This window comes from Pleurodeles waltl, chromosome 6, assembly GCF_031143425.1.
Source record: "Pleurodeles waltl isolate 20211129_DDA chromosome 6, aPleWal1.hap1.20221129, whole genome shotgun sequence".
Classification (NCBI taxonomy): domain Eukaryota; kingdom Metazoa; phylum Chordata; class Amphibia; order Caudata; family Salamandridae; genus Pleurodeles; species Pleurodeles waltl.
The window spans coordinates 760,624,755-760,651,039 of record NC_090445.1 but is presented as its reverse complement, the minus strand read 5'-3'; the positions used below and the strand labels follow the sequence as shown (position 1 = coordinate 760,651,039).

General features: G+C 41.2%; 1 protein-coding gene across 45 annotated transcripts in view; it reads left to right on the top strand.

Annotated features, from left to right (window-relative positions):
* TCF7L2 (transcription factor 7 like 2) overlaps positions 1–25,921 on the top strand; it is a 296,453-nt gene extending 270,532 nt beyond the window's left edge. For 5 of the 45 annotated variants that reach the window (XM_069239354.1, XM_069239346.1, XM_069239353.1 and 2 more), the window contains 7 exons: positions 6,053–6,178; positions 7,199–7,358; positions 8,792–8,899; positions 11,415–11,463; positions 11,959–12,009; positions 13,043–13,115; positions 25,252–25,921. In XM_069239354.1, coding sequence (XP_069095455.1) covers positions 6,053–6,178; positions 7,199–7,358; positions 8,792–8,899; positions 11,415–11,463; positions 11,959–12,009; positions 13,043–13,115; positions 25,252–25,687 — 1,003 coding nt within the window. In that variant the 3' untranslated portion in view covers positions 25,688–25,921. Of the gene's footprint in view, positions 1–6,037; positions 6,179–7,174; positions 7,359–8,791; positions 8,912–11,414; positions 11,464–11,958; positions 12,010–13,042; positions 13,116–13,687; positions 13,762–14,941; positions 15,069–17,806; positions 17,832–25,251 lie in introns of those variants that run through there. The other 40 variants (XM_069239377.1, XM_069239373.1, XM_069239376.1 and 37 more) reach the window with 27 other exon arrangements.
* Positions 25,922–26,285: the final 364 nt, after the last annotated feature.

Below are 26,285 nucleotides of genomic sequence, written 5' to 3'. Positions count from 1 at the left end.
TAGTCTAAAAATGTTCATGTAAAATTGAAAAAGAAAAGGAAATAATGATAATACAATAAAAAAGTAATAATTACATCTGTTGCTGAATAATCGCTGTTTCAGATACAAAAAAAACTCGTATGAGTTTGCCCTTTACAAGCCGAAATGGAAACGTTTCTTGTTGATAATTCATTTTCAACCCATAATGATTTAAATAATTAAATATAGCTAATTCGTATTTAAAAAAAGCTAAACATATGAGCCTTCTACAACAAAAACTACACATTTAATCAACCCCTTCCACGCCCCCAACCCTGCTCATCTGGCTTAATTTTTTTGTTTTGTTACTCGGTCTGTTCCTTGCCGTGACTGCGGCTGTCAGTTATGTGGCTGTTTGTGCCACGAGTGGATGAACCTAATCATGTTACACAAATCCCACAGTGACCTGTCCCCCAGGGGCCCTTACATGAAGCAAATTGCTGCAGCGCGGAAAATAATGATGCCCAAAAAAAGGTGAAAGGTCAGCTTATGGCAGGTTGGGTGAATGTTATCCAAGGGTGGCTGTGTCGTTCCGGCAGACCCGTGGAAGACGGGCTTGTTTAAGAGCGTACACAGAAAATTAAACGCATCATTGTTGTAGGGGGGTGACAGGAGAGCGGGTCCATTATTCTGATGACAGTTAGAAGAAATGGCGACTCCTCGCCCCCTTCCCATGCACCCTTTGATATTCATTGCATCCAGCAGCAGGGCCAGGGCTTCTCAGAATTAAGTGATGGGTCATTATACTTTAAACACCACGCAGAAGCCTAGATTGGCAATTAAACAGCACTCGCTGACACTCGCCTGTGCCCCCTTGCGACCCCCCTTTTGGAAGGAAGACGTCTGAGCTCGGGGGCCCTCAGCCTGCTAAATTGGTAGCAGGCACTCGCCCCGACTATGGCTGCGCTCGGAAATCCGCCAGCATCAAAGGGAAGCGGGATCATGTATAAACCATAGAGTGGGGGCACTGTGGCGCAGACGCGCGCTCACGCGCTCACCAAAAATGAGGCAGCAGGAAGAGATGAAAAGTTACAAGTGCAAGGGGGGGATTGGGAGAATAATGACAGGCCTAATGTGCCTCAAAGTATGGCGGTGGCGGTAAAAGAACTGCATCCCACTGCTGGTGCATGGATAAAATCGAGGCGGGCAGGAGGCACCCAGTCTTACAGAAGTGTGTCAGCAGTGGAGCAAGAGGGACTCTGAGCCGAGGAGAAGCCCCCAAGACAGCAAGCAACAAAAATAGGAAAAGGGGGGAGGAGGGGTGGTGAGGAGGAAAATTAGTTGTCCTTAACAAGTTCATGCTCATCATTATAACTTGTCTCGGAGCCATGTGAGCTGGCAGGAGCATCTAATGAGCTGCTTGGAATGTCGAAGGTGTTTACTGCAATTTGTGAAATTCTGGCGTAGAGAAAAAATAAGTGGTAAATGCTAAAACCTGTTTACCCCTGGAATATGGTGAGGTAGTCTGTCCACGGAAATGTATACATCCTCATCTGTAAAAGAGGGTTTGTTCTGCACAGCCACGATATTTTTATATAGATATACGTTTCGTGAAAGAATACTTCCATTTACACGATGCAGCATCCTGTAGGTTTCTTTGTTTTTGGAAGGTCTGTGATTAGTTCCTGTATGCCTGCCAATAAGACCCATGACTTTCTCTGTTTGCTATTTCTTACACTGATCACTCTGTGTCTCTTATTTCCATTTACACCTGGAATTTCTGCTGACAGGTGCTTGTGCTCCTGGTGTTTGGATCCTTGTTTGCATGAGTGATATTACCACCATCAGGTATTTGTATCTGGCTTGTGTGCTGTCTGATGTCCAGAATAAGAAGTATAGGCTTCTCTGGTCACACTCTTAATTGGCTCCCATCCCCCTTAGCGGACTGACATTGAGAAGTGGCCCGCCTCCTTTTTAGTTCTACCTCAAAATCTCAGTTATTGAGTCTCATAGGTTTCCATCCTGTCGCCTCTTCTGTTCAACTTGTACATGTTTCCCATGGTGAAACTACTCCATCAGGCTGGGGCGTTCTTCTGTTTGGATGCAGATAATACCCATTTGATTTTTGCCATTTGCTAGGTGCTCGGAGAGAGCGGGGCACATCCAAGTAAGAATGGTAAACTGTCTTACTCCAGTCCGATGTTGGGGTGCTGCTACTTTTTGAAGCGGAATCATCCAAATCTGAACTTCTCCCGATTTCCACTGAAATTTCAACTATATAGCTTTCGATTGCCTCCCAGTTATGGCCTCCATGTAGCCCTTCCAAATGTCTGTATGCAATTGATTTCAATATCTCTCTAAAGACACAGATGGGCCCTACGACATGTTTCTGATATCTCGGAATTATTGGAACATTGCTTCCTTTGATTGGAAATCATCTTCATGTTTCAGTTACTAATGCCCTTTTAGACTACAGCAGTGAAGTTTACCTCACTGCTTTGCGGTCTCTTTTACACTACCATCAACTGTTCCAAAATGAAGCCACCAGACTAACTTCATACCTACCTAAACACACCTATATTCCACTAAGATGGTAACACTGGTTCCCTGTTAAAACTTGAGATATGTGTAAGGCCATGGTTATTGTTCATCTGGCTGCACGCAAAGATACTACTGGCGTTTTGGCCTCGAAATTTTGTAGGCACACCTCGAATCACTTTCCTTGATCTGCTTACCAATGCTTTTTGACAGTCTGTTAAATGTGCATGGTTACCTATTTAGTTAGAGGTTTTAATTCTCTCCATACTTAGGCCCACTTTCGTTCACGGACAGATCTGTTGCAGTGCCGTGAATATCAGAAAACCTAACTCTTCAGCCACTGCTAATACATGTCAACCCCAGTGTTTTGAATTTTGTGGGCACCAAGAAGCTTCATTGTATGCATTCACTAGAAATATCCTGCCATAGGCTAAATACCATGTATGCTGTCAGGTCCGCAAATTCCTGGGGATTTGACCCTTGTCTGGATTTGTGATATTTCTGCCATCTGTCTCTTTGTGCATGGTATTCCTGCCATCACACCATTTGTGCTTGGTGTTAATGCCATCATACCCTTATACCTTCATACCCTTGTGACTTGTTATCCATGCATCACCTTGTGCACCAAGTGATTGGATACACATCTGCATGTGTGGTATTTCTGCCATACGGTCCTTGTGTGACTGATACGTGTGCAAATTTCAGTGTACCTGTTTTTAATTCCATCAGACCTCTGTTTACTTTTTTTCAATCCATCATTTTCCTGTGACAGTATTTATATCTATGTTGGGCCTCGCATGCCTCTTTTGTCTTTCGGCAGGCCCTATTGAACCCTTTCTTCCTAATACTATGTCTGTTTTTTTATTTGATTTCTATCACTATGCTCATCACCCGAGTTATCTGCCAAGAGACCTCTGCATACCGTGTGTTCCTGCAATCAGATCTTAAATGTCTGGTATCCATGATATTACACTACTGTATCCCTGGCACTTCTACTGTGTGTCACAGGTGCAGCTTCTGCCGTCCGACATTTATCAGTTATTTAACATTTGGTGATAGACATTCTTTCTTTAATGTGCTCTATTTGATCAAACATTTTACATCTACTTTATCTGTTAATTCATGGCATAATGTTCCTTAATTCAGGTGACTTAGAACCGTGCCCTCTGGTGTCTTTCTATGAGTTTATTTATTACTCATGAAGCAAAAGCTGGTAATGACTACCTTTGAGTTACTTACTTAACAGCCCCATGCTCTGTCTCTCTGTTAAAAAACGGAAATGACACATTTAAAACATGATACAGCGTTAATTTCAGGCATATTTCTCTTTACATTTTTATAATGTTTCAATATGGAATTTAAATCTTTCTTCAGCATTTCGGGTAATAACCTACCCGACAGTACTTATTCCTGTACATACCATAAAGTACTCTTTCACGTCTAATCCTTTTTCTATCTTCATCTTCATATATCTTGCTCTGACAAACCCCCAGCCAACAATTCTTCAGTTTGCACCTACTGCATAAACGGGCCCTGAGGCACACTCCCATTCCAAGAACCACCCTATATCTATGCTTCGGTTTTTCTCTAAGATGCTTCGTGTTCACATCACTCACTTGTCAGGAAGTTGTTTTAAACTTAAATGTTGGCACACATCCTTTCGCCTCAGTGGTCCCTTGAGTGGAGCCACGTAACATAGGCACTCTGAGAGAATGGCCATAAGGCAAATTGTGCATGTTTTGATATTTTTAAAACATCCGAATTTCGATTCAAAGTTAGAAGAACCTAAAAAGAAATCATCAATTTGAGATATAGCGTAAAACCAACCAGTAGACCAGCGAAATTCATGTTTTATTTAACTTAAGCAATTGATAAGTTAAGGAGCAGGTCATAATGACACTCCTAGTAAGCTTTCAGAACAGAAACTACACTGAATGTGGTAATAACCTTTCTTTTGTGTGCATGAGTAGGTAGTTTGAGATTATTGGGAAATCCTGGCTAGTTTGTTTCGTCTCCACATGTGGGGAACTGGGTCAAGACTGGTCAGGTCTCTCACCCCCTGCCTCCATAATGAAAAAACACCCTAAGTGTAAGATCCTCCTGCTATGGAAAGAAACTAAGAGCACAGTTCTTTCATTAGAGAATTCACACCAATCTTAGGCCATATTTATTAACATCGTATACACAACACAACAATATAGTACATGTCAACATTAAACAATGAAGGACAAATATTTACATTATTTTCAGAGCACCAGTATTGCAAGCAATTAATCATTTAAGGAAAACATTGGCAGAGTCATGTTTGACCATCTCTCAGGTCTCATTCCCTTTGGTATCACCGGTATTCTGTTGTTCTAGACCATGGGGATTTTCCCCTTCTCATCATTCCATTTGTTGTCTTTACAAGACAAACCCACTTGTTCCCTCATGAGAGCGGAAATTTGGACTAGCATCAATCTGGTCCCCCAGCATCACCCAGCATCCTGCCGGAATCACCCACTAAGGTATCCCCGTGGCCACCATTCGGGATGGGAGCTGGAAGATGCGGAGGGCACCGGGATGTCCTAAAAAAAGCATGTTGACCAGGTTGCTTCTGGCAGGGCGAGTTGCTTTGACATCCGTCGGGGGGCATGCAGGGAGCAAGGTGACTCGGGCATCCAGGAGACCCCGCCGGCCTGCAGGTAGCCAGTAGCGTTCATGGTTCAAGCCCGTGAAAATTCTACATTGAGGTCACCATTATCCGCAGATTTGTACCGGCCAAATCTGGCCAGCACCTGTACCGTTTGCCATTTTGCAGATGTGCTCCATTTTATTTCCTGAGTTTGACCTCTCATAACGGTGTAATATTGACTCCGGGCTTGGTTAGTGCAGCTCTCTAGAACCTAAATAGCTCATGGGGAATGAGTTCCCATTGCTGACACCAGCTGTACTCTACATGTCAGAGGTTTAAACCTCGACACCCCAGTACGGGTGTTTAATTATTTTCCAAGTTTACCAGTACATTCTTAGGACACCAGCTTGAGGTTGTGATGCAGACCAATCAATGTTTTTTTGCTGTTGTCTTTTTTTCTTGTTTATTGCACAGTTTTAGAATTTATATGTACTTATGTATCCTGTTTGTGAAAGAGAAGCCATTTTCATTGTATAAAAAATAAAAAGAAATAAACGTTGGCACTTCAAGCACAGAACCATAATTCTAAAATGAAACACACGTGATCCGTAAAATAGTGTTTTATTTTACTTTTGTAAAATGTATTTTATTTGACATGCATATTTGCCTGCCAGTTTTGTTCATGCAGTTGTAATGATATCTAACTTTTTGTATAGATTAATTTGTTCTACATGCCGAAAAGATATATTTAAAAGTAAAACGTATAGATATTCAGTAGAAGCTGAGGGGCCATTTACATGATGCGGATGTCAAAGGGATTACGCGTATATTCATTAATAATTGAATGATTATTAAAGCCTTCATAGGCTTTTTAATGTGCTCTGTGTACCGCCCCTTCATTTAGTTTTAATCTGACCATTTACACAGTTTTCTCTCCTCTAGGTTTCCTCCACACATGGTGCCGCCACATCATAGTTTACATACAACCGGAATCCCTCATCCCGCCATAGTCACACCCACAGTCAAGCAGGAGTCTTCTCAAAGCGACGTGGGGTCCATGCACAGCTCGTAAGTACTTCCTCTCCTTTGGTTTTCGCTGCCTTGTTTTAGAACTTGTGTGATTATGGAGTTGTCATTTAAGCAGTTTTCCTGTTAACAATTTTAGTGCAGTAAGTTTCAATTTCGGCCCATATCAACACTAAAATTCCCTGACCTTTTGAAAACTTGTCACCTGGAGTAGCAGTACTCAGTTATTTGCAGGTCTTCATTTCAACAGTGTATTAAAATAGTGTGCTGTGCGGGATACTGTTGAAGTTTTGTATTTTATTACCTCATTCTCTTGCCTGTTCCTAGTTACAAACTCCCCCCAAGTTGTATTTTTACTAATCGGTTCTGGAAACCAAATGGCAGCTTTCCTCACTCTGTAGTAAAATTGACTGCATCTAGCAGGCATTAATGTGAGATAATGGTTTCCTGCCAAGGTACGGCTTCTGAACAGATGAACAAGGGCCCCTAATAAGGGCTACATTCAGTTATGTACAAGATAACAAGAGACACTTGACATTATGTAAGATGTTTTAAGCCTTCATTACATTATCAGTTTGAATGGATGGCTGAATCTTGTCATTAAGAAACTGGCTACTGCTCTTTAGAAAACTGTGATTTTCGGCAAACCAAGTTTTTCTCTCTGTGTACTTGTTTATTGCTTTTCCACTGCTGCGAGCTCTTGTAAAGAAGCCGTTTCAAGCAGTTTGTAGTTTTGCACTTTTATTAAAAAGTCGCTATCAAAAAGAAAATAAATGTTTGCACCTTTGCTCTTGAGTCAGTCTGGTTAATAATAAATGTTGCTGGTACTTGCTTATGCAGTGATAGAATTATAACGCACACTGTTTACAAGTAATTAGCTACTCAGTTCTGTTGATGGAGTAATGAACAAAATGAGGGTTATACTCAGTTTGCTTTCAATAGATTTAGTTTTTTTGTAAGCATTTGAATAAGGAGGGTGGTAAGCTGGAGGGTGGGGGGGGGCACAACTGAAAAGTATAAAATAAATAAAACCTCTAGCTCTGATTTTATGTTCTTATCCAGGAAACACCAGGATTCCAAAAAGGAGGAGGAGAAGAAAAAGCCACATATAAAGAAGCCGCTCAATGCGTTCATGCTATACATGAAGGAGATGAGGGCCAAGGTGGTTGCGGAATGCACCCTAAAGGAAAGTGCGGCCATCAACCAGATCCTCGGCCGAAGGGTAAGTACTTCCAGAAAACCAGGGGTAGGTCAGGAGGGATGTCGGCCATGCAAGTGGGCTGTGATAGAGATCAACTCTAGCACATTAGTCCAAGAGTGAATTCTGTGTTTTTATGTATAGGTGAAGATATCTTTCATATGATATATAGATTACCCTAAGACACATAGCTCCTTCACAATCCTTTATGAAGTGTACAGTTTGCACCACAGAGGTCATTCTTAAGTAAAGGGATGTAAGGTGCACAAAACCATAGGTTCCACGTGGAAAGCCAGTTACTGGTGTGGTGGATGGTGTGTGTGGATGTGTATCCATGCATGCATACATGCATGCTTGTGTGTGTGAATCATGTTAGAAGAACAGCGAAGAGCATTGGAATCCACACAGTATGTCCAAGACAAAAAGTAGGTGTTGAGGGGCAAAATTACATACTTCTCTGAGGGACTAGGACTCATGGAGCACATACCATCAATTAGAATCTTAAGTATTGAAAAGTAAATTCTGATCGCAAGACCTTAAGCCCATTTGAACATGCTCCCTGTGATTTCTGATACGTCGTGGACTCTTTCAATGTTTTGAGTAAGCTCTGCCCCTCTGATGTACCTGTAAAAACCTTAGAGAAGCTCTCTTAGTGTGGTCCCTTGAGCATTCATTCTTGAAAGCATTTGCTCATTCACCTGACTCTTGGGAAGTGTAAACCAAAGCAAGGACCGGATGACCCCCTCCTGTGTGTGACGCTTGAAGCTTTGTTTAACTGCTTATGACACAAGTAAGCAGGGTGTTCCACCACCTTTAGAATGAACCCTCTTTGTGTGTGCAAGTACTGCATCCTTCACAGGAATGCCCGACACTCCCTTACATGCAAGCACCTCAAAGACACATGTTTTCCAGTGTTACCAGATGTACTTAACTTTTTTCCTATCCCCGAGTTAGATATGCCTAGGGAAACAGGTATTGCTTAGAAATTGCTCGGTGATTTAATTTTAAAAAAAGGGAACATGAAACTAATGTAATAGTTTTATTTTTCAACAATATACGTTGTTTAATTTCTTTTCTTTGTAACTAAAGATTCATTTTTGCGTGGTTGTGACTGATTGTCAATTGATTTTGCAAGAAGAGCAATACATTTTACTTCAGGTTTGTGTTTAAGAAACTAAGTGGATTCTTGATTCTATTTTAATCATATTGTGGACTGTTTACGCTGCTTGTTCAATCGTATTGATATTATTTTACTTAAGTTGATCGTGATCATTAAAGTACCATTCACTGTTTACTTCTCATCACTATAGCTTATCACAGTGCAGATAATGGGTGTCCTTATTCGTAATAGGCTCATACCTGATGACCTAATAACAAGTTGCATGCTTGAGAGGGCTGTAAACTTGAACTGGTGACTAACTGAGCAGTGTCTCTCATTTTGTCTCCCTCTCTTTCAGTGGCATGCCCTGTCCAGAGAAGAACAAGCTAAATACTATGAGCTTGCCAGAAAGGAGAGGCAGCTGCACATGCAGCTGTACCCCGGCTGGTCCGCACGGGATAACTATGTAGGTGGCTATGTAGGTGGATATTTTTTCAGTAGTAGACTCGTAGAATGGAATGTTAAATACCTGCCAAAACCAAACGCTGCAATCCCGGTGAACTCTTCTGAGCGGTATGTCCCTTTGCCACCATGCGTGCCCCCCAGGTCACGCATGTGTATATGTAACCTAATTTGGCCCAATAGCAGATTTTCCTGCACTGTTGCATTTTTCTCAAAATCATCACATGATGGGAGGCAGTGATTGTTGGGAGGACACTGGATAAGGCTCTGAACATGCCACAGTTCCATGTTGTGCCAGTCTAACTGCTCCCTCCTCAGCTTCCCCACCAGCCCAAACAGTGTGCCACCTACAAGTGGAGCGTAATATTAAATTACCTTAAATTCTAAATTATATTATGGTAGACTAAAAATCAGTTCACTCTACCGAGGGCAGGGCTGGACAGTCATGAACAGCAGTCTGCTTTCCATCCTGCCTCAGAATCCAAATTATCCCACTGAGAACCGCTGAGCCAAGTGGCTGAAAATATGCGTTTTGTTTTTGTAAATCTCTGCTGCTTTTGTATCTTAGCAAAGCGAATTATCCATTATAGCCAAATTATTGTACCCAATGGTTTAAAATATGATGGATGCCGAAGCTTTGCTTTGTTTTTAAGTGACCCATGACATGTCTTCAGATAAAAGCAGGTGCCTTCCGGTTTAACCACACGGTAGCTATCGAAATGTTAGTTTATATAAAAGTGAGTCTGCTTTGTGTTGTTATAGAAAGACACAGGCTATTGTGCTTTACAGATTAATTCTGCATATCCTAGTGGGACTGTTTATCATCTGGCAACCCTCACGCCTTTTGGAAATTTCTGCGATTGTTGCTCATTTTTTCCTTGTCGTACAAAAAGACTGCACTCCCACGTTTGAAGCCACTGGTGGTGTCAGGTGTATGTGTGCTGCTTGCCACGAGTAAATGGAAATCCACACAGGCACACATTACCTTGAAACTCGAAATAATGAATGACGTCTGTTTACTGCAAACAGTAGACATAAAGGATTTTGTGGAAAATCATACACAAGGGGTCAGCTGTACTGCCCATCAAAAGGGCATTGCTGGTGTGCTCTTGTAGCACAACCGTGTGGTTTCGCTGCTTTCTGGCATTTATGATCATTGTGTAGGCACCAATAGCTAAGAACCATGGACTGCCATACTAATAATGCCCGATTGTGCTCTATATAAGTGCCAAATAACACTAACAGCATGTTAATTCTTTAAGTTCTGCTGGTTATTAGCATGTGGTAGAAATGGAGGGAATGCATCGTCTATAGCACGTGCTCCTTTGTCCTCTTTCTGTGTGTGCTTTACTACCCGTGCCACGGCATCTGGGCTGGATGTACTTCATGCAGCTCAATTGGTGTAGGAAGCATTGTAGCTTTAGCACCATGCGAGAGCTCCACCAGCCTCCTCACTTGCCACGAGAAAACGTTAATCTCTTCCCCACGACAGAGCTGTGATAGTCACCAAAAGAAACCAGGCACACGTATGTAAACAAATTAAGTTATATAGGCATTAATGTTTGCAATAGTTTACCAGTAGGGATCTGCAAACACTAGGCTGAAAACTTGATTGTCCCACCTTGATGGTTCACACGTTTATTAAATTTCATCCTAATCTTTGTCGATCTGTTTTTCATAATCAGTTGATTCCCACATACCTGCTGTTGGCATCATCACACCAGGGAAACTCAACATGCAAACTGAATGTTTCTTCAGTCAGATTTGAGGGTTCAGGTGAGCCAGAAATGGCTTCTTTTGAAGCTCATCTGAGCATTTCACCATTGTACATTGGCTTAATCAGTGCACATGGTGCAGTTACAGCAAACATGCATAAGGATTGTGCATATTCCTCTGTAGTAAGCATTTACCAACCTTCATTAATGTAGTAATGAACAATATGTTCTGTGGAGTGTACATCCACCACTGATCCATTGAGCACCACCTTGCACTGTTCGCGGACCCTCTGAAATGCTTCAGTTTCAAGAAAGTTATTTCCCTGCCAGTGCACATGCTTGAATACCTCTTCCCCAGTGAGACTAGGCTTATTTGGTGTGCACTTCTTCAGGTGGACCTGAATTCTTGTGGCCCAGTTCAGCACTGGTAGACCCAAGTGCTCTAGTCCTGCTTAGATGGGCAAGGTGCATTATGGGAACTTATTCTCAAGGCATGTGAAATTGGTATAATATTGATTACAGAGGGCTTTCCTTTCAGAGTGCCTCGCGAAACACATGCAAGCCACCTACTGTTGCCCCCTCCTAAGCAGAGAATGTTTATTTATATGGGAAGGCTGACTTGGCCCCGTGGGGCCTGGACCATACAACAATTCTATATCTGGCCCAGCTGGTTTCTATTCTTTTGCTAATAATCTGAATTGGAATTTAAACAATTGGCAAACCAGATTCTTTTTTTTTTAATTGTTTTTGGATAAAGTTATCTTTTTCTCACAGCAAGATAAATAATTCATAATTTTCTAACAGGGCAAGAAGAAGAAGAGGAAAAGGGACAAGCAGCCTGGGGAGAGCAATGGTAAGCATTGTTGGTGTGCCCAGTCGTCGTGTACCCCCCTTGCGTCCTTGAAATGACCTTTGAGTGCTTTCCAACTTATAAGTGAGGTTCTTTCTGGTAATTTTCCCTACATCATTTGGGCTCCGTGTAATCCGTTTTATTTTGCCTTGTTAAAGTCTGTACAAATGACACAGTTCGGTAGCTGGTGATTGCATGAAAAGATCACTTTATGGTTTAAATGTCTTTCTAAAGCGGCAAACGTGCAGAGTCGTAGTCTAATAGCCGTGCAGTGGTGTGGATGGATTTGTGTACGTCTGATGTACCTGCAGGCTGTCTCTGTGTGCTGATGCATGCCTGACGCTGGTCGCACTGCTTCCCCAGGTTATATTAAGGAGGTTTTCCTTTTTTTCATTCGTGAACTTTTAAAATACTGCATAGACAATCTCATAGCTAACTGTAGAATTTTCAAACCCGTGATGATGTCCCGACTTTGTGTAATTTGTTCTTTTTTTTCAGAACACAACGAATGTTTCCTAAATCCTTGCCTTTCACTTCCTCCGATCACAGGTGCTGATGCCATTTTGAGTCATTCCAAAACTACTACTTATCATTTACTATTATTATTAAATATAACACGTTTTAACGCCATTAAAAGCATAATGCACATGAATTCATACGTCATGTTGAGTAAGCTTTTGCAACGTTCCATAACAGTTATGTTCATTCTAACCACTCACTCATTTTAGAAGTCTGTTGGTCATCACACTTTTTCGAATTGAGCACTGTGTAAAACCAACCATCCTGTGTGCCTGGGCAAATTGAATATGCAGTATTTCTTTTGCAAAAGCGACTGGTAACCGAATATCAGCACTCGGCAGTAAACCTCCTTAATCTAATTGCATTTGTATTTCATTGTTCCCGCTGAGTCACCTTCGCTACATTAGTGCTTGCATGCGCCATCCCCTTTTCAGCTCTCTCCGCATGGCAGTCTGCTCGCACGCCCATTCCTGCTCTCACACCTCGGCCATCGGCTTTCCTGCTCGCCCTAGCCTGCCCACCTTTCAAGTTTACTCAGTTCTTGCCCGTTCCTCTTTGTTTTTTTTCTTTACCTCTAGCACGCATTCCTTTCTTTAAACAAAAAATCAAAATAACAGATGAAAGCTGAATGTTTCCAAAGCTGCAATATCCCCATGCGCGTCGTCAAAATGTGACCCTTTGACAGAGGCATGTGTGGGAAACACATAAAAAGCGCGTGCAGCATGAAACTTTAATCCCAGCTTCTCTCTGTGTCTCTCTCCTCACACTTCTTTGATAATGTAAGACAAAAGCGGAACCCACACTTGGGCCGAGATGTCCTTTTAGAAAGGGATACTGCAGCTTTAATTGCACCAGCTGTTCTTTTTTTTTTAAATCATAAAGATGAACGTTAATTCCTTTTTTACATTTCTTTTTTTTTAAAACAGCCTTAAATTGAAAGTCTATACTTTGCAGTTAGTAACCAGTTAATTGATTTATTTCTTTTAATTATTTTCTTTTTATTTTATTCTCTTTTTTCCTTTTTCTCTCTTTCTCTGCTCGCTTCTGTCTTGACCTCATTCAGACCTGAGCGCTCCCAAGAAATGCAGAGCGCGCTTTGGCCTTGATCAACAGAATAACTGGTGCGGCCCCTGCAGGTGTGTATAGTTGTCTGGGGACTCTCTGCTGTCGCTGGTTGCAGTCAGTCTTTACGCCTCCTTCCCCTTTCCTCCCTGCCGCCTGTAGCTCTGTGTTGTGATTTGGACTGAGAGGTCAGGGCGCCACTCGCCACAAAGCCATCATGACGCTACCCCTCTTTGTATAACATATGTGAATCTGAACCATACATTATTATGGACCACAACCCCAAACTCTGAGCAATTTATTTTAGGGGTGTTGGCAGAGTGGCTCCAAAGGTTCTTCTGTGGCTTCCTCATTTCTTTACTATCTCACAACACTGAGCATGGCAAAAATGCCATTGTTTTTTTTTACCCTTAACTTTTTATTTTTTAGTTTGAAATGGAACCTTGAAAACCCGCCACACAAGCGTGTGTCGGGTTTTCTTTCAGTTTTCACCCAGCCAATTCTCCTGTGTGCAGTGTGTTGGTGAGGGGAGAATGCCCTGTACAGCCGAGATGATTGACAAGTTAGCCATAGCCTTCGATTCGGCATCCATTTCAGCTCTCCACTACTTTCTGTTGTTGTTTTTTGTTCTACCTTATACTAACAGATGCAAATGCTCCAAAGAAGTGCCGGGCACTGTTCGGGCTTGACCGACAGAATTTGTGGTGCAAGCCATGCAGGTATACTAAAGGCATCTGGGATATAATGAGTTCACTCTCCTTCTTTCTTAGTTCAATTCTCCAATAGATAATTTTTGCTATTCTCTGCTTTTCCCCCTCTCCAACAATTATTGCAAAAAATGGTATCCTTTCAAATTTCTCCTTAACAAATTTCTGTACCTCTCCTGCTTCTATGTTTCTGTTTACCAATGACCTGTCCCTGTTGAAGAGCTGGGAATCTCTAAAAGCAATGGGCACATAGAACATCTGAGATGAATAAATCCCTAAAGACCTAATGGTCCTTTTTATGCCTGATTATTATAGTTGGCTTTGTGTAGCCACTGCACTGAAAATTTCACTTTAGATTTCAGGTCACAGTTATTCAACCAGAATCAAAGCACTTTTCTGATCTGCAAACATGACTCCGGTGTAGCTGTGAGAGTCTTTTCAGTTATTGGGAACTAATTTGGTCAGCTTTTAAAGAGTTTTATGGAGTATAAAAAAGTTAATTTAGTGTCAGCCCCCCACACTTTCCCTTCAGGTTCGAACCTATCGTCTGTTTAGTTCTAGCATTGAGCAAAAACATGGGTTATCTTCATTGGCCAGTGATATGACCTGATGCCACCATACACGTGGTAGATAGTTCACTCCAGGGTCCAATTGCAGGAAGGGTCCATAGTAGGTGAAGTAAAACCTAGATCCATAAGTTTATTTACATTGGAATGCTGAGTTGGCCCCATAGGTACACTCTTTCCAAACAGCGATGTGTGGGACTATAATTTAGCCTCTACATCTAACGTTTTTTAAAAAATATCTCTTCAACTTAATTTCACTACTAAGCATTTTGATATTTACTCCATTGTGTAAAGATGAGTAGCCATTCTCCTATAAAATGTATTTGCTGCTCATTAGTGCATGATTACACTCTCAGACGATGCACTGGTGGTCTTGTCTACCAACCTAGAGGTTCATGCCATACCACCACAATGGCAGTCAACCGGTCTGGAGGTACGGAAAAGAGTGAAAGTCCTATATTAGTATTGGTAAATCCAATGTAAAACAAGTAACCTTAATTAGCATCACACAGTGTTCATTAATGCATGCCCCAGATAGATTTTTTTGTAATACAGGGTAACATTTTAGCTTTTTTTCTTAGCATCCCATACAAATACACTGAGATTTCTGTGATTCTTTTTTTGTAGCTACACTGGTGGCCAACATCACGCATCGCTATCCCCACTTGACGCTGCGACCATGATGCACCATTATAGTGACTGGCTATGGTGAAAATGAATACCATGATGCATCATGATGATCAGCTTACCTAGGTACCGTGAGGGGTGATGGTGACCATCAATGTAGTTCATTAACAGTATATCTTGTATTTACATTTTACTGTGCATTTATGCCATATTCACCTTGTGCTCTGTACTGCTTACAGAAACTACATGTAATTCTTTCAAATTTGGGGCACGTAGCAGCTATTCCTATGCAGTTTATGGAGTTTAGGTATTTCCTGTGTTAATTTTCAGCACTTGCTTGGCATTATTGTCTTTAGCAACCCTAGATATATGAGTGGAGATCATACACTTTTTTGATTTCGGGAGACCAGTTGTTTTTTCAGATATGTTCCTATTGTTGAAAATAATAGTTACACTATCGAGGTCAAAGCTTTCAGCTGTAGAAGGAGGCTTTAGACTTTTTGACCCAGTTAATTTTCCCCTATCCACCTACTTAAAAGATACTATTATAGTAGAAAGAAATACTCATGAAAAGATCAAGGGTGACACCACCTCTCAGTTAATCTCTCATTGCCTCTGACCTATCTAATGTATTGGGACTTCTTGTAAATCTACAAACAACTCCCCAACAGCATTGTAGGATTGATATGCATTTGATCTGGCTTCTTCTAGTGAAAGCCTCTCCAAAGATGTAGTCAAGCAGAAAAATAATTTACCATCACCTTTGATATTATTAAACTCTCCTGTTCTATATTGCCAGAGGCCCCACACAATACAACAAAGGTGTAAATAAACACTTCCAAAAGAGGTGAGCAGAGTTGGACTAATTCATTTTTCTGAATGGCAAATGTGTGGGTTTTGTCCACCTCTGATCCAGTCCTCAAGGTGCCATTGTTTAGTGGTATACCTTTTCTGGGTTAAAAACCATTTATGAAACAAACGTTTTTTCTATACAAATGCTAATTCACAATAGAAATTAGGGTTAGTGAAACTGCAGCAGCACAAATCGACAACAATGTGCAGCCCAGGTCTGCAGCTAAGTTCACTTTCCATGTTTATCTTAGAAGAAGATGTGCACATTTCCATTTATTTCATGAGTCAGACTTGGAATCTCAAACTTTCTAGTACAGCCAGTTCGTCCCCGTGAGAAGGCACTGGCTCCAAATTCGAGTCGATTTATAAGGTAACTTCTAACATATCCATATCCGCATTTGTCGATCTCTGGATACCCTGCACGTGGGAAGCCCCAATGGAATTGCTTACCATGTTTTCTTTGCCTGTGTTTTGAGGCCCATTTAGATACTGCATTGTGCTGCCATCTTATTCATAGTTCTCCTTAAATATTGCAAGACAGATTACCATCTGATTCATGGCACTCCTTAAATATCACACGAGGGGTAGACGTAGTCATGTCATTGCAGATACCATGACTCTGTAGGATATTAAGTAGAAACTGAACTATAAGACCAGATTAAGATATTTAACTGGGTATTCTGCAGGTTTGAAGACTATGCTGAGCGAAGCAAACACATACATTATGTGATAGGTAGCAGAACCGCACATTGCATAAGTTTGTGAAGGGCCACAAACCTGCTGGTACTTGGGTTCCATGCATGTTGCTAGTCTCAGACTCAAATCTTTGCGCTTAGAAATGCATCTTTCGACTTAAACTAACTAGTCTTTGCTGGTTGAATATTCTAGACCTTCAATGGCTCTTTTCCACTTGTGTTTGCAGTATTTTCCATGTTAAAGTCCTTACAAAGAGATTAAAATTCTCGTCTGATCAGTCCATGATGACTGTAAGAGCACAAATAAGGATTTTACACAAAATCGAGCTAGAGAAATTACCACCCTGACATCTGTTAAAACTTGTTTTAAAAAATTGAGGAAGTATTTCTGCTTTCTTTGCTAATGCAGGTCCTTGACCCAACCATTCACATAAAAATACTCCAGAAACACGCATTAATGTTCTGAAGATGAATGAAGGTTTTGAGTTACAGATAGACTGGTATACTGATGGGAAATCAGTCTGGCTTTTTAAACAATTATTTTTACAGCCAGATAAGTAGAGTAAGCAGTTAGGGTTAACAACGAGAAAGATGTGAACGGCTGTGCAGTGTAGCTTGGTAATTTGTTTGCATTTGCTTCAATTTGGAGAGCTTGCCCATCAGAGTAGCACCTGACACAAAATACCAGTGTCTGCACAACTGTTTTAAAAGAGAAACATCAGTTATTTTCTCAGTTGAAACAATCGCAATGGAGAATCCCTTTGGGAGGGATCCATCTCCTCAACCTCTGGCATTCTTTCCCTGGATGACCCGGGAACGTTCCACATCTGGCTCACAGTGGCCAGAGTTCAACACCCACAGGAAGCTTGCATAAGTCAGGATTGGGCCTGTCATGTTCTTACTACGAAGGATGGAATCTAAGAATTCCTGAAACGGTTCCGGTGTGTCTCTGGGGTTTTCGATGGCTCTGATGAATTCCTTCAATAGTATGAGAGGAAGTAGATCCAAGTTCCCCCTTTTCTAAATAGATTTTTTCCGTATCTCTTTCAAGTGTGAACCAAAATGTGATCTTTGCAGCTTAGTTGGAATTGCTATACAGTGATGATCAGTGACAACAACAAATAAAAGCACAGAAGAAGCCCATGTTAGAGTAAGTCCAAGTTCTGCTACAGGTCACACGTGTCATCCCGTGAATAACCAGAGGTATTTCTTTCTTGGTGGAGGGAATCAGTCTAGCTCTTGTTAAATTCTTTATTTCTCCTTCCCATAATGAACCACTTTGGTTAAATCTGTTGTTTCTTTATTCTGATACAAGCAGTCTTTGAATTTGGATTAGAGTGATGGTAGGTATATGGAGCTAACCCATCCTTCTCGGTGTGTGTAGTGCTCCCTGTCTCACCTTCCCACCCGTTTGTGTTTTTCTTTGTCTCCATTTGCACCCCCACCTGTGCTATATGTTGTGGGACTGTAGCTGAGAAGACACCATTTTGTGTAGTGTGCATGCTCTTCCATTGTGCTAATCATCCCAGACCTGGGCTGTTCACCGCCATCTTTCGAAAATAAATGTAAGGTGGAGGATTACACAAACTGCGCCTCATTTTACACACAACACCACAGATTGATGGTGTTAAGCATGGGTACTTGCAGATGATCCTTGACGGCAAATCCAAATGAATATTTAGTAATATGACAATTAATATTCCTGAGATAGATGTCCACACTAAGGGCTTGATTTGCGAAGGGCGTCCACGCTCGTGGCAGAGGTCCCGCAGTGGTGGGGGAGTCTCCGGACTCTGAGTGAAATCTCTACATTGAGAATTCTCATTGGTATGATTGCGGATGCCCTTTGTGAATCAGACCCTGAGCATTTCATTGGGGTTATTTGCATTTACATTATTAATGAAAAAAACATGACCTGAATGTGTCCTCAAGTACCATTAGTAAGTATCCACGGCTCACAGGGTGCATGATTTGTCTATGGATTGCACTGACACATAACTTAGTGTACCATTCTCCTACACGTGCTCTTTAAAAGCAGGACCACAGGTACTGCTTAGTCCTATTATTGAACATGACAGTCGTACACTGATAGCATTTAGTCTGTGTTCTTTTCCTGCTTTGAGGGCCCCAGCCACCTCTCCAATGCTACTCTACCCACAAACTATAAAAAATGGCTAGAGTAATACTTTTGGAAATTATTGCCCAGATCTGGAATGGCTTCTGTTCATGTGGTAAAGAGTAAATTACTTACGGGGTAGGGTTCTTAACTGATAAAACAGTAACTTTAATCAGCTGTTAGTGCTCTGGTTTAAGAGTTGAGGGCCTTTTTTACCAGACCACTAACAAAACCGTTGATGTTATAAACAGCCATAAGAAAATATTTGCTTCAGCTATACGTATGCATCTAGTCAAAGCTCATTTTAGATAGGTCGCTTTCATTTCTCAGGTGCCTTAACCCCTTCTTAAAAACATTGTCATTTCACCTGAAAGTTAGTAAAAATTAATGTTATCAGGCCCCAATTTTGAGGACAGGGTGTTCAACTTCTGAGGTTTGTCAGTGAGTAGGTCTCAGTGGTGTGAGGTCCAATAGTGACGCTGGTAAGCAGCAATTTCATGCCCTATGTCTCTCCCAAGCCCGTACTCGAAGAGTTTTTAAAGACAGACTGCCGTACCCAGATCCATTGGATCCCATGCATCTTTAACTACAGACACCTAGAGCTAAAATATAAGAAGATACATTAAAAACAAATTAGCTGACCCTGACCCTTTCACCACTTAACTATTTCCCAATTCAGGTGGGAACCACTATATATATGTATATATTTTTTTTTTTGCTCCAAAAAAAATTTGGGATGGTCTGAATCGTAGCCGCGAGATTCCGGACACTGTTAGCACTAAAACATAGGTTAGCACCCAAGTGATCTAAATACTATATTATTATCAAAGCATTCTTTAATGCAGCAATAATTCATAAAACACCCCTTGCTGTTTGGTTCATGCTCAAAAAGACAGAGAACGGGTGGCACAATTCAAAAGTAGATTGTTAGTGAGAAATGACGACCTACCTTAGATGCTATGGAAATGCGTCAAAGTACAAACAGCCATATTAAAAATTAAGGTCTGCAACACATGCTTTCCATACCATATGTCCCACCTCCATAAGAATAATCTGCGGTTAAAATAATTTTCAGAGTGTGACAAAAGGAGTCCTTTATTGTATATTGACATGTCCGCTCTTTTTCTGTGTTCACAGAGCCTTTATCATGACAGAATAAATTGTTAAAATCAACAATGTATGTCGTTAGCTACTCCAGTGGTCCATGCAGATTATGATTACCATGCTTGGAACACTAATTTCATCCTATAGAAAGTGGACCTGAAGTGAAGTAGTAGCTGTGTGTAGTTGTATGAGCTACTTCTGGATAATCCTTGTCCTATCTACAAAGTGCGAAACTTTGGAGAGTAGATGATGTGTCTACATGTATCTTGGAATTTCTTATTCTTACAAATACCTCAAACATATCCATTATCAGGTACCAGCTTTGACAACCATTTCAAAGTGTGTCAGTTTTGAGAGGTGGTTCAAAAAAGGTGTCAGATCATCCAACTTTCTTGTCCCTAATTATTTTTATGGCTTTTACTCCATGGGCCAGTCTTTTTTAATGAAAGTAGGTTAGCATTCTTTAATAATCACCTGTTGGAAATAGAATTTAAATCATTGTAGATTTCAAAAATGTCACTGTTAGCCTACTGTTTAGCATTATGATGCTAAAACTAAGGTAATGCAAATACACATCATTAATAAGCAGATATCTGAATGTTTGTATTAGAGCTAATATTTGTGTAAAAATAAGCAGGCATAATTTATTTGGTATGGCTATGGTTGGATTTCAATTCTAAGCATGTGTGCAATTTTTTAACATTGTAAAAGAAATTGTATTAGAGAATTGTTGTCCAGCCAGATGCATGTTTCTGTTCCGGGCTACTGAATTTGCGATACACACACAAACCGGCTACCGGTCCCTAGAGCTGTAATAATGGAGCTCCTCCTTTTATTCCTACTACTACGACTTGCTGAAAACGACAAAAGCCCCCGATAATTCATATTTTCCATAGTGTGCGCCTATTATCTTTCCTTTCCCAGTGTTTGGCGCTGATATGGATGCGCTGTGTAGTATGACACGGTCTCCTCTGTTCTTTCCATACGGGAATTGATACTGAAAGTTTTAAAGAACATGACTGAATGGCTGGTGCCTGCGAAAAAGCCTGCGGAATGCAGGCTGAAATTATTTGTGTGAAAGAGCCGATGCCAAAGACAACTATGTGTTTGCTGTGTTTATAGAAGTGATGAATGCTCAGGGTTTGACAGAAGAATACAACGCTCTGACTGAGGTCCTTGAAGGGATGAGCACACAATTATGTACATGTCCCATCCGGTGAAAGTGATGGATCTGTGAAAAAGTGTAACGTTGAAATTCAACCATACTGCAAAAAGTCATGAGATGTACTATATACTTATCAGTTTTTTGCAGTACTGGAACACTTATAAGTTGTGCATATGCAACTCTTAGTCATCCTGAGGCCTTTGCGCATTATTATCAATGGCTGAAAAAGCACAGGCCCAGACATCAGATTAAAACGAGTGACTTAAAGTCACTCACAGCTCGGTACAATAGACTCCTTGCCCGGCTGAGCTATATATGACTGAATACGTAGAATTTAAATACGCCATCTCTTCTGGTGCTGTAAAGCATGTTCTTCCTTAAGAGAGGTCAATTTCATCTGTAACCATACCAAGCTAAAATACTGCACATGGTATTTTCAACGGCATGGTTTCAAAATTAAAAGCGCCTTATTTTGGAAAAAAAGGCACAGAGAGAGTGACATAAAGAATAGATTCCAGCTTTGAGCATACCATTCCACAACTCTTAAGCGTCGTTCTGCTCTACCATCTTTCCAACATCGTACCCTCTTCTTTCATCACCAGTCTGCCATACCAGCTCTCCCAGGCACCATTCTTGCATGGCATATCTCCAGTATCTTGTGACGTTTCCTCTCATCATTGTGCCATAGCATCTTTCCCGGGTACCGTTCTGCTGTTCCACCTCTCTCCAGCAGCCTCATGCCTTTCAAACTCTATCCAACAGCGTTTTACTTACTGGCATCTTTCTAGAGTAGTCTTCCATTACACCTCTATGTCGCCAATGGGACATTCTGTCACCAGGGCCTTTCTTATGTGTCTTTCCTGAAACTCGTTTGTCATTTTGTTCCTTACCAAACACCATGCTGCCACTTCATATCTTCGAGCATCCCTCCAGTTGCCATCCTGTCATCCCCCTCTTTTTCCACTGTACCTTTTCCAACCATGAATCGTCCATTCCTTCACTCCTCCCTCTGCTGATATTCCTTCTTTCCAGCACACTCATTCCAGTTTCTTATTCCATCTCTATTCAGGCTAATTCTGGTCTTCCATCTTTTTCTTGTAGAATTGTCATCCCATCCCTTGAAACGCAGTTTTACCATTTCATAAGTTGCAGGCGTCGGTTTGTCATTTGATCTTCCCACAACACTTGTTTCCATTCCCTCTCAGTCTGCCCAGCATCAACTCTCTATGGCATCATTTGGCCGCTCCACCCCCAAGCCACCTCTGCACTCGCCCGGTGTTCCATCCATCTCTGCACCATACTGTGAGTTCATATCTTTCCACAAGTTTTCAGACTGTCCTCCTCGCTAGCAACTTCTGCCTTCCTGTTTGTTTCAAGGACCATTCTGCTGTTCTCCAGTCACTTGCTGCTCTGCTTTGTGACCCCCACTGAGCCTTTCGTTCTTTACAAAGCATCTTGGTGACATTCCATCTCTCAACAACAATGTGCACTTCCGTTGCTCACGTCTTATTCTCTTTGTAATCTATCTGTCTTGCATGTCTCCTGCTCAACATTATTTTGCTTTTACACTTTTCTCCAGCACGCCTGCCGTCAATTCTCACTCTGTTCACATTTTTGCATCCTGTTCTCTCTTATCATGTTGTAATTCTTGATAGGTAGGGTTATTTGGATATTTCATCTTCTGCTTCTGCCGTTTTGCTATTCCTTGCCACTGGGCATTTTTTTTTCCTAGTTCAGTGTTCTCCGCTTTATTTTAGCATGTGATCTCTTTTCAAAGCCATTTAGCCAGTTCACTTGTGTCCCGACTTATTCACCATTCTCTCTTTTCGGCACCATTGTGAAAACTAAACTCTGCCCTGCACTACTCTTTCTCTTCCAACACCATTCTGCAGTTATTCTTCTCTCCAGCGCTATTCTGCGGTTTAATTTTACTCACCGTGAATGCTTTTTCCTTTCAAAGGATGATAAAATGATCAAAATTCAGATTTTCAATTTTTTTTCTTTGTCTTCACTTTCTTGGCTTTCTTCTTTCTGTAAAGCTTGCAAAAAGCTTACTTTTCAGTTATTTATGCTCTCCCGGCCAGGCATGGGTTTTGAAGGTGGCTTGGTGGATCATGCCACATATGCCTAAATACTAAAATAGTTTTCTGACCGGAATTGGCCAATAGACCATGTTGTTCCTTGCCCTAAAAAGATTTCATTCCAGGGCTTTCAGGCGATAAGACTGGAGATGGTTTCAGAGCGGTCTCGCTCATTTCCTGCTGTCCTCCATCTTTTGGATTCCATTGGATTTCTAACACTAAACTGAAAAATGTTTCCTTTGGCAAGAATAGAACAATATATAATATGCTTCGTGCTCCGTGGTCATTTTTCTCCAGTTAAAAAGCAAATAACAATTTCTTAAAATGTAAGGATTTTTCTGGTTACTGGGCGTTCCCATGTAAAAAAGAATTTTTTTTGAGGATTGGTATTTAAGCCTATTTCCACTGTCTGTTTCTCGATTTGTCGGTGCCTTCACAGCTTCCTGTGGTCAGGATATATAGTTATGGGGGGAGGGGTGTGGAGTGTAGGGGTAGGAAGGTGGCTTGTTGGGTGCTTTCCCTGTCACTTACTACAAAGGACTTGGGCCCCCGCTTTCAAGTATGTGTTGGAATCATGCTAGGCCTTTCCACCCTCCATCTAGCTCCCTTTTCTCCTTGTGGTAGATCTCGAAGAGCAGCATTTTCTTCAACAAAAAAACGTCTTACATTACTTCCATCTCTCACAAGTCATTGTGTTGGTGAATGATGGTACCTTGGGATGCCGGGGTGTGCTTCACCTAACACAATTCAATCCCTATTCAAACATCACGAATTAGAGAGACAAATTTATAATGATTCCTTAAAAATATAGACAGACCTAGAAGGAAGAAATGTTTTGCAAAGGTACAACCTGTGGGCCACTAAAACCAGTTATTCTTGTTATTTTGGAACATGTTTTTGACCTCCCTCTCCTCTCTTCTTTTCTCTAGTCTGCCTTCGTTTTTTTGTTTCTTTGTTTGGTGGCGTGATATCGGTTTGCACTGTTGCGTCTTCTGGCAGGTTATTGAGCTAAGAGGCTCTGCTTTAGTGGAGAGATAGTTTCTTGAGGTGTTTGCTAAGGTTGCGGTGCTGCAAGTTGGCTGACATTTTCTTTGGTTTTGTGATGCTGAAGGTGAATGATAGTAGTTAAAAAGAGGGTACGATGTGTGTGAAAGATGCTTACTAAAGTTATTGGCGACATATGAAATTAGTTTAATTGGTGAAGTGGGCAGAAGCTAACACTTTAATAGTAAGTAATAAAATAGGCTATTTTTGAGAAGGCTGCTGGTCTCCTTTAAAATGAAGAAGCTTTGACCAAAAGGTAGGGCATGTATGATTTGCCTCCGACCCTCAACTCTTCCACCGGGGCATTATCAAACAGCAAGTGCCTTTCCTGGAGGCCATTGTTTCCATTATAAAACATAAAAAGATATATCTCTAGCGTTCCTCAGTCTTGTTGAATCCTTGATAATTCTACATTGCTGGTCTCAGACGTGAAATTTGCATCCAGACCAGCATACCCCATGAGGTGTTACTTATGCAATGTACCACAATAATAAGACTACAAATCAAGAAGCAGGGTCTTGCACATTAGTTCTCTATTTAAAAAAAGTATCCATGACACTCATTTGAAGAAGAATTCACGAGTCTTTTGGAAGGCTCCAAACATGTACCACTCAATAGAAGCAATCTCCGTCTGTACCATATTCAAGCAGAATTTTTGCAATAGAAGGAAAACCGTATGTTAAGAACCCAGCCCCTCAAAAAACACACATCTTGACTGTCAGTGTTGGAAACACAGTTTTACTGCTAAGAGTGAAACTCTGGCTTATTGTGGTGCTCTGTATAGCCGTCATAAACTAGCAGATGGTACTTCTCCTTGTATAGGATAGACCATTGGGATTGTCATACACACAGCCATGATATGTTGAGGTACAATCCACCCTTGGAGAAATTGTATCCATTTCATGTGTAGGTAGGTGCACTTCTGCCACCTCCATGTGCAGATCATGGGCACAGGCTTTGGCATTTTGTTGAGATACATGATGGAAAGTGAACCGTCTTGTAGAATGCTGGATGTTGCAGACTGCCTCATTCCTGTTCATCCCAAAATATTATTTAGTGTGAGAGTAAACTTGCATGACCACATGGGGTAGCTGCATAGAGGTCCCATCATAGTTTGAAACCGTGTATTTACTTTCTTATTTTGGCGGGGTGCTTTGCCTAGTTGGGTTGGCTATTTGTTGTTTGTCCAGATGACTTTCTCCTTCGCTGTCTTTGCAATTCATTTACAGATTACTCTTTCCCCCTGTTTCTAGGAGAAAAAAAAAGTGCATTCGTTACATACAAGGTGAAGGCAGCTGCATCAGCCCACCCTCTTCAGATGGAAGCTTACTAGACTCTCCTCCGCTTTCCCCTGACCTGCTGGCCTCCCCTCCAAGAGACTCGCTATCACAGACTGAACAGACCCAGCCGCTCTCACTGACGTTGAAACCCGACCCCCTGGCGCGTCTCTCCATGCTGCCCCCCTCCTTAGGCCTGTCGGATAGTTCAGCGGGCAAAGCCGGCGTCCTGTCTGCTACCAGTTGTCAAAATGGGGGTTTAGACCATCATCTGCCTCACTCTTTACAGTCGTCACTGCTGCCATCCGCGTCCTTAGTTCAACCATCAACGTCGTCCTTGCATTCCCATCACTCTCTGGCAGGGATGCCACACCCTCAGCCACTTTCACTGGTAACTAAGTCTTTGGAATAGCTTTAGCCTGGACATTGTTTTTTTTTTTTTTAATTTTATTGTTTAATATTATTTGTGCCACACAGGCTACTTTCGTTGATGTTTTATCAAGTTCATTGGTCAATATTTGACCCTTCGTTATTTCAATTTTACTTTTAAATATGTAGATTTCGAGAGCCTCATGATTCTGCCAAAATTTTTATCAACAGCTGTTTAAAAGTCTTTGTAGCGTTTCGGGAAAAAAAAACTAAAATATATATATATATGTACACTTAACTGTTAGTAATTCTGATAGTTTATTATTAAAGACTCATTGAAGGGAAGACAAAGAAAAAACGCATCTTTGAAGCAGCCCTTGTAAGGAAGAAGTTGGTTCTTTTTTATTTGTATTAAATACGAGCTTGCGAACCAATCATTTTACATCTGGTTTTTAACCTATAAGGGCACAATGAATGCAGTGCCGCCGACTTTTCTTGTGTGAAACAACTTTCATTGTGATTGTCATTCGTTATTGTTTAAATGTACAGAAAAGAAAAATTAAGAGGTAACAAAAGGACGTGTTAAAATGCCTCGTTTCATGGTGGTGTTTTTTTTTTCTTCGAGGGGGATGCTATGTGAA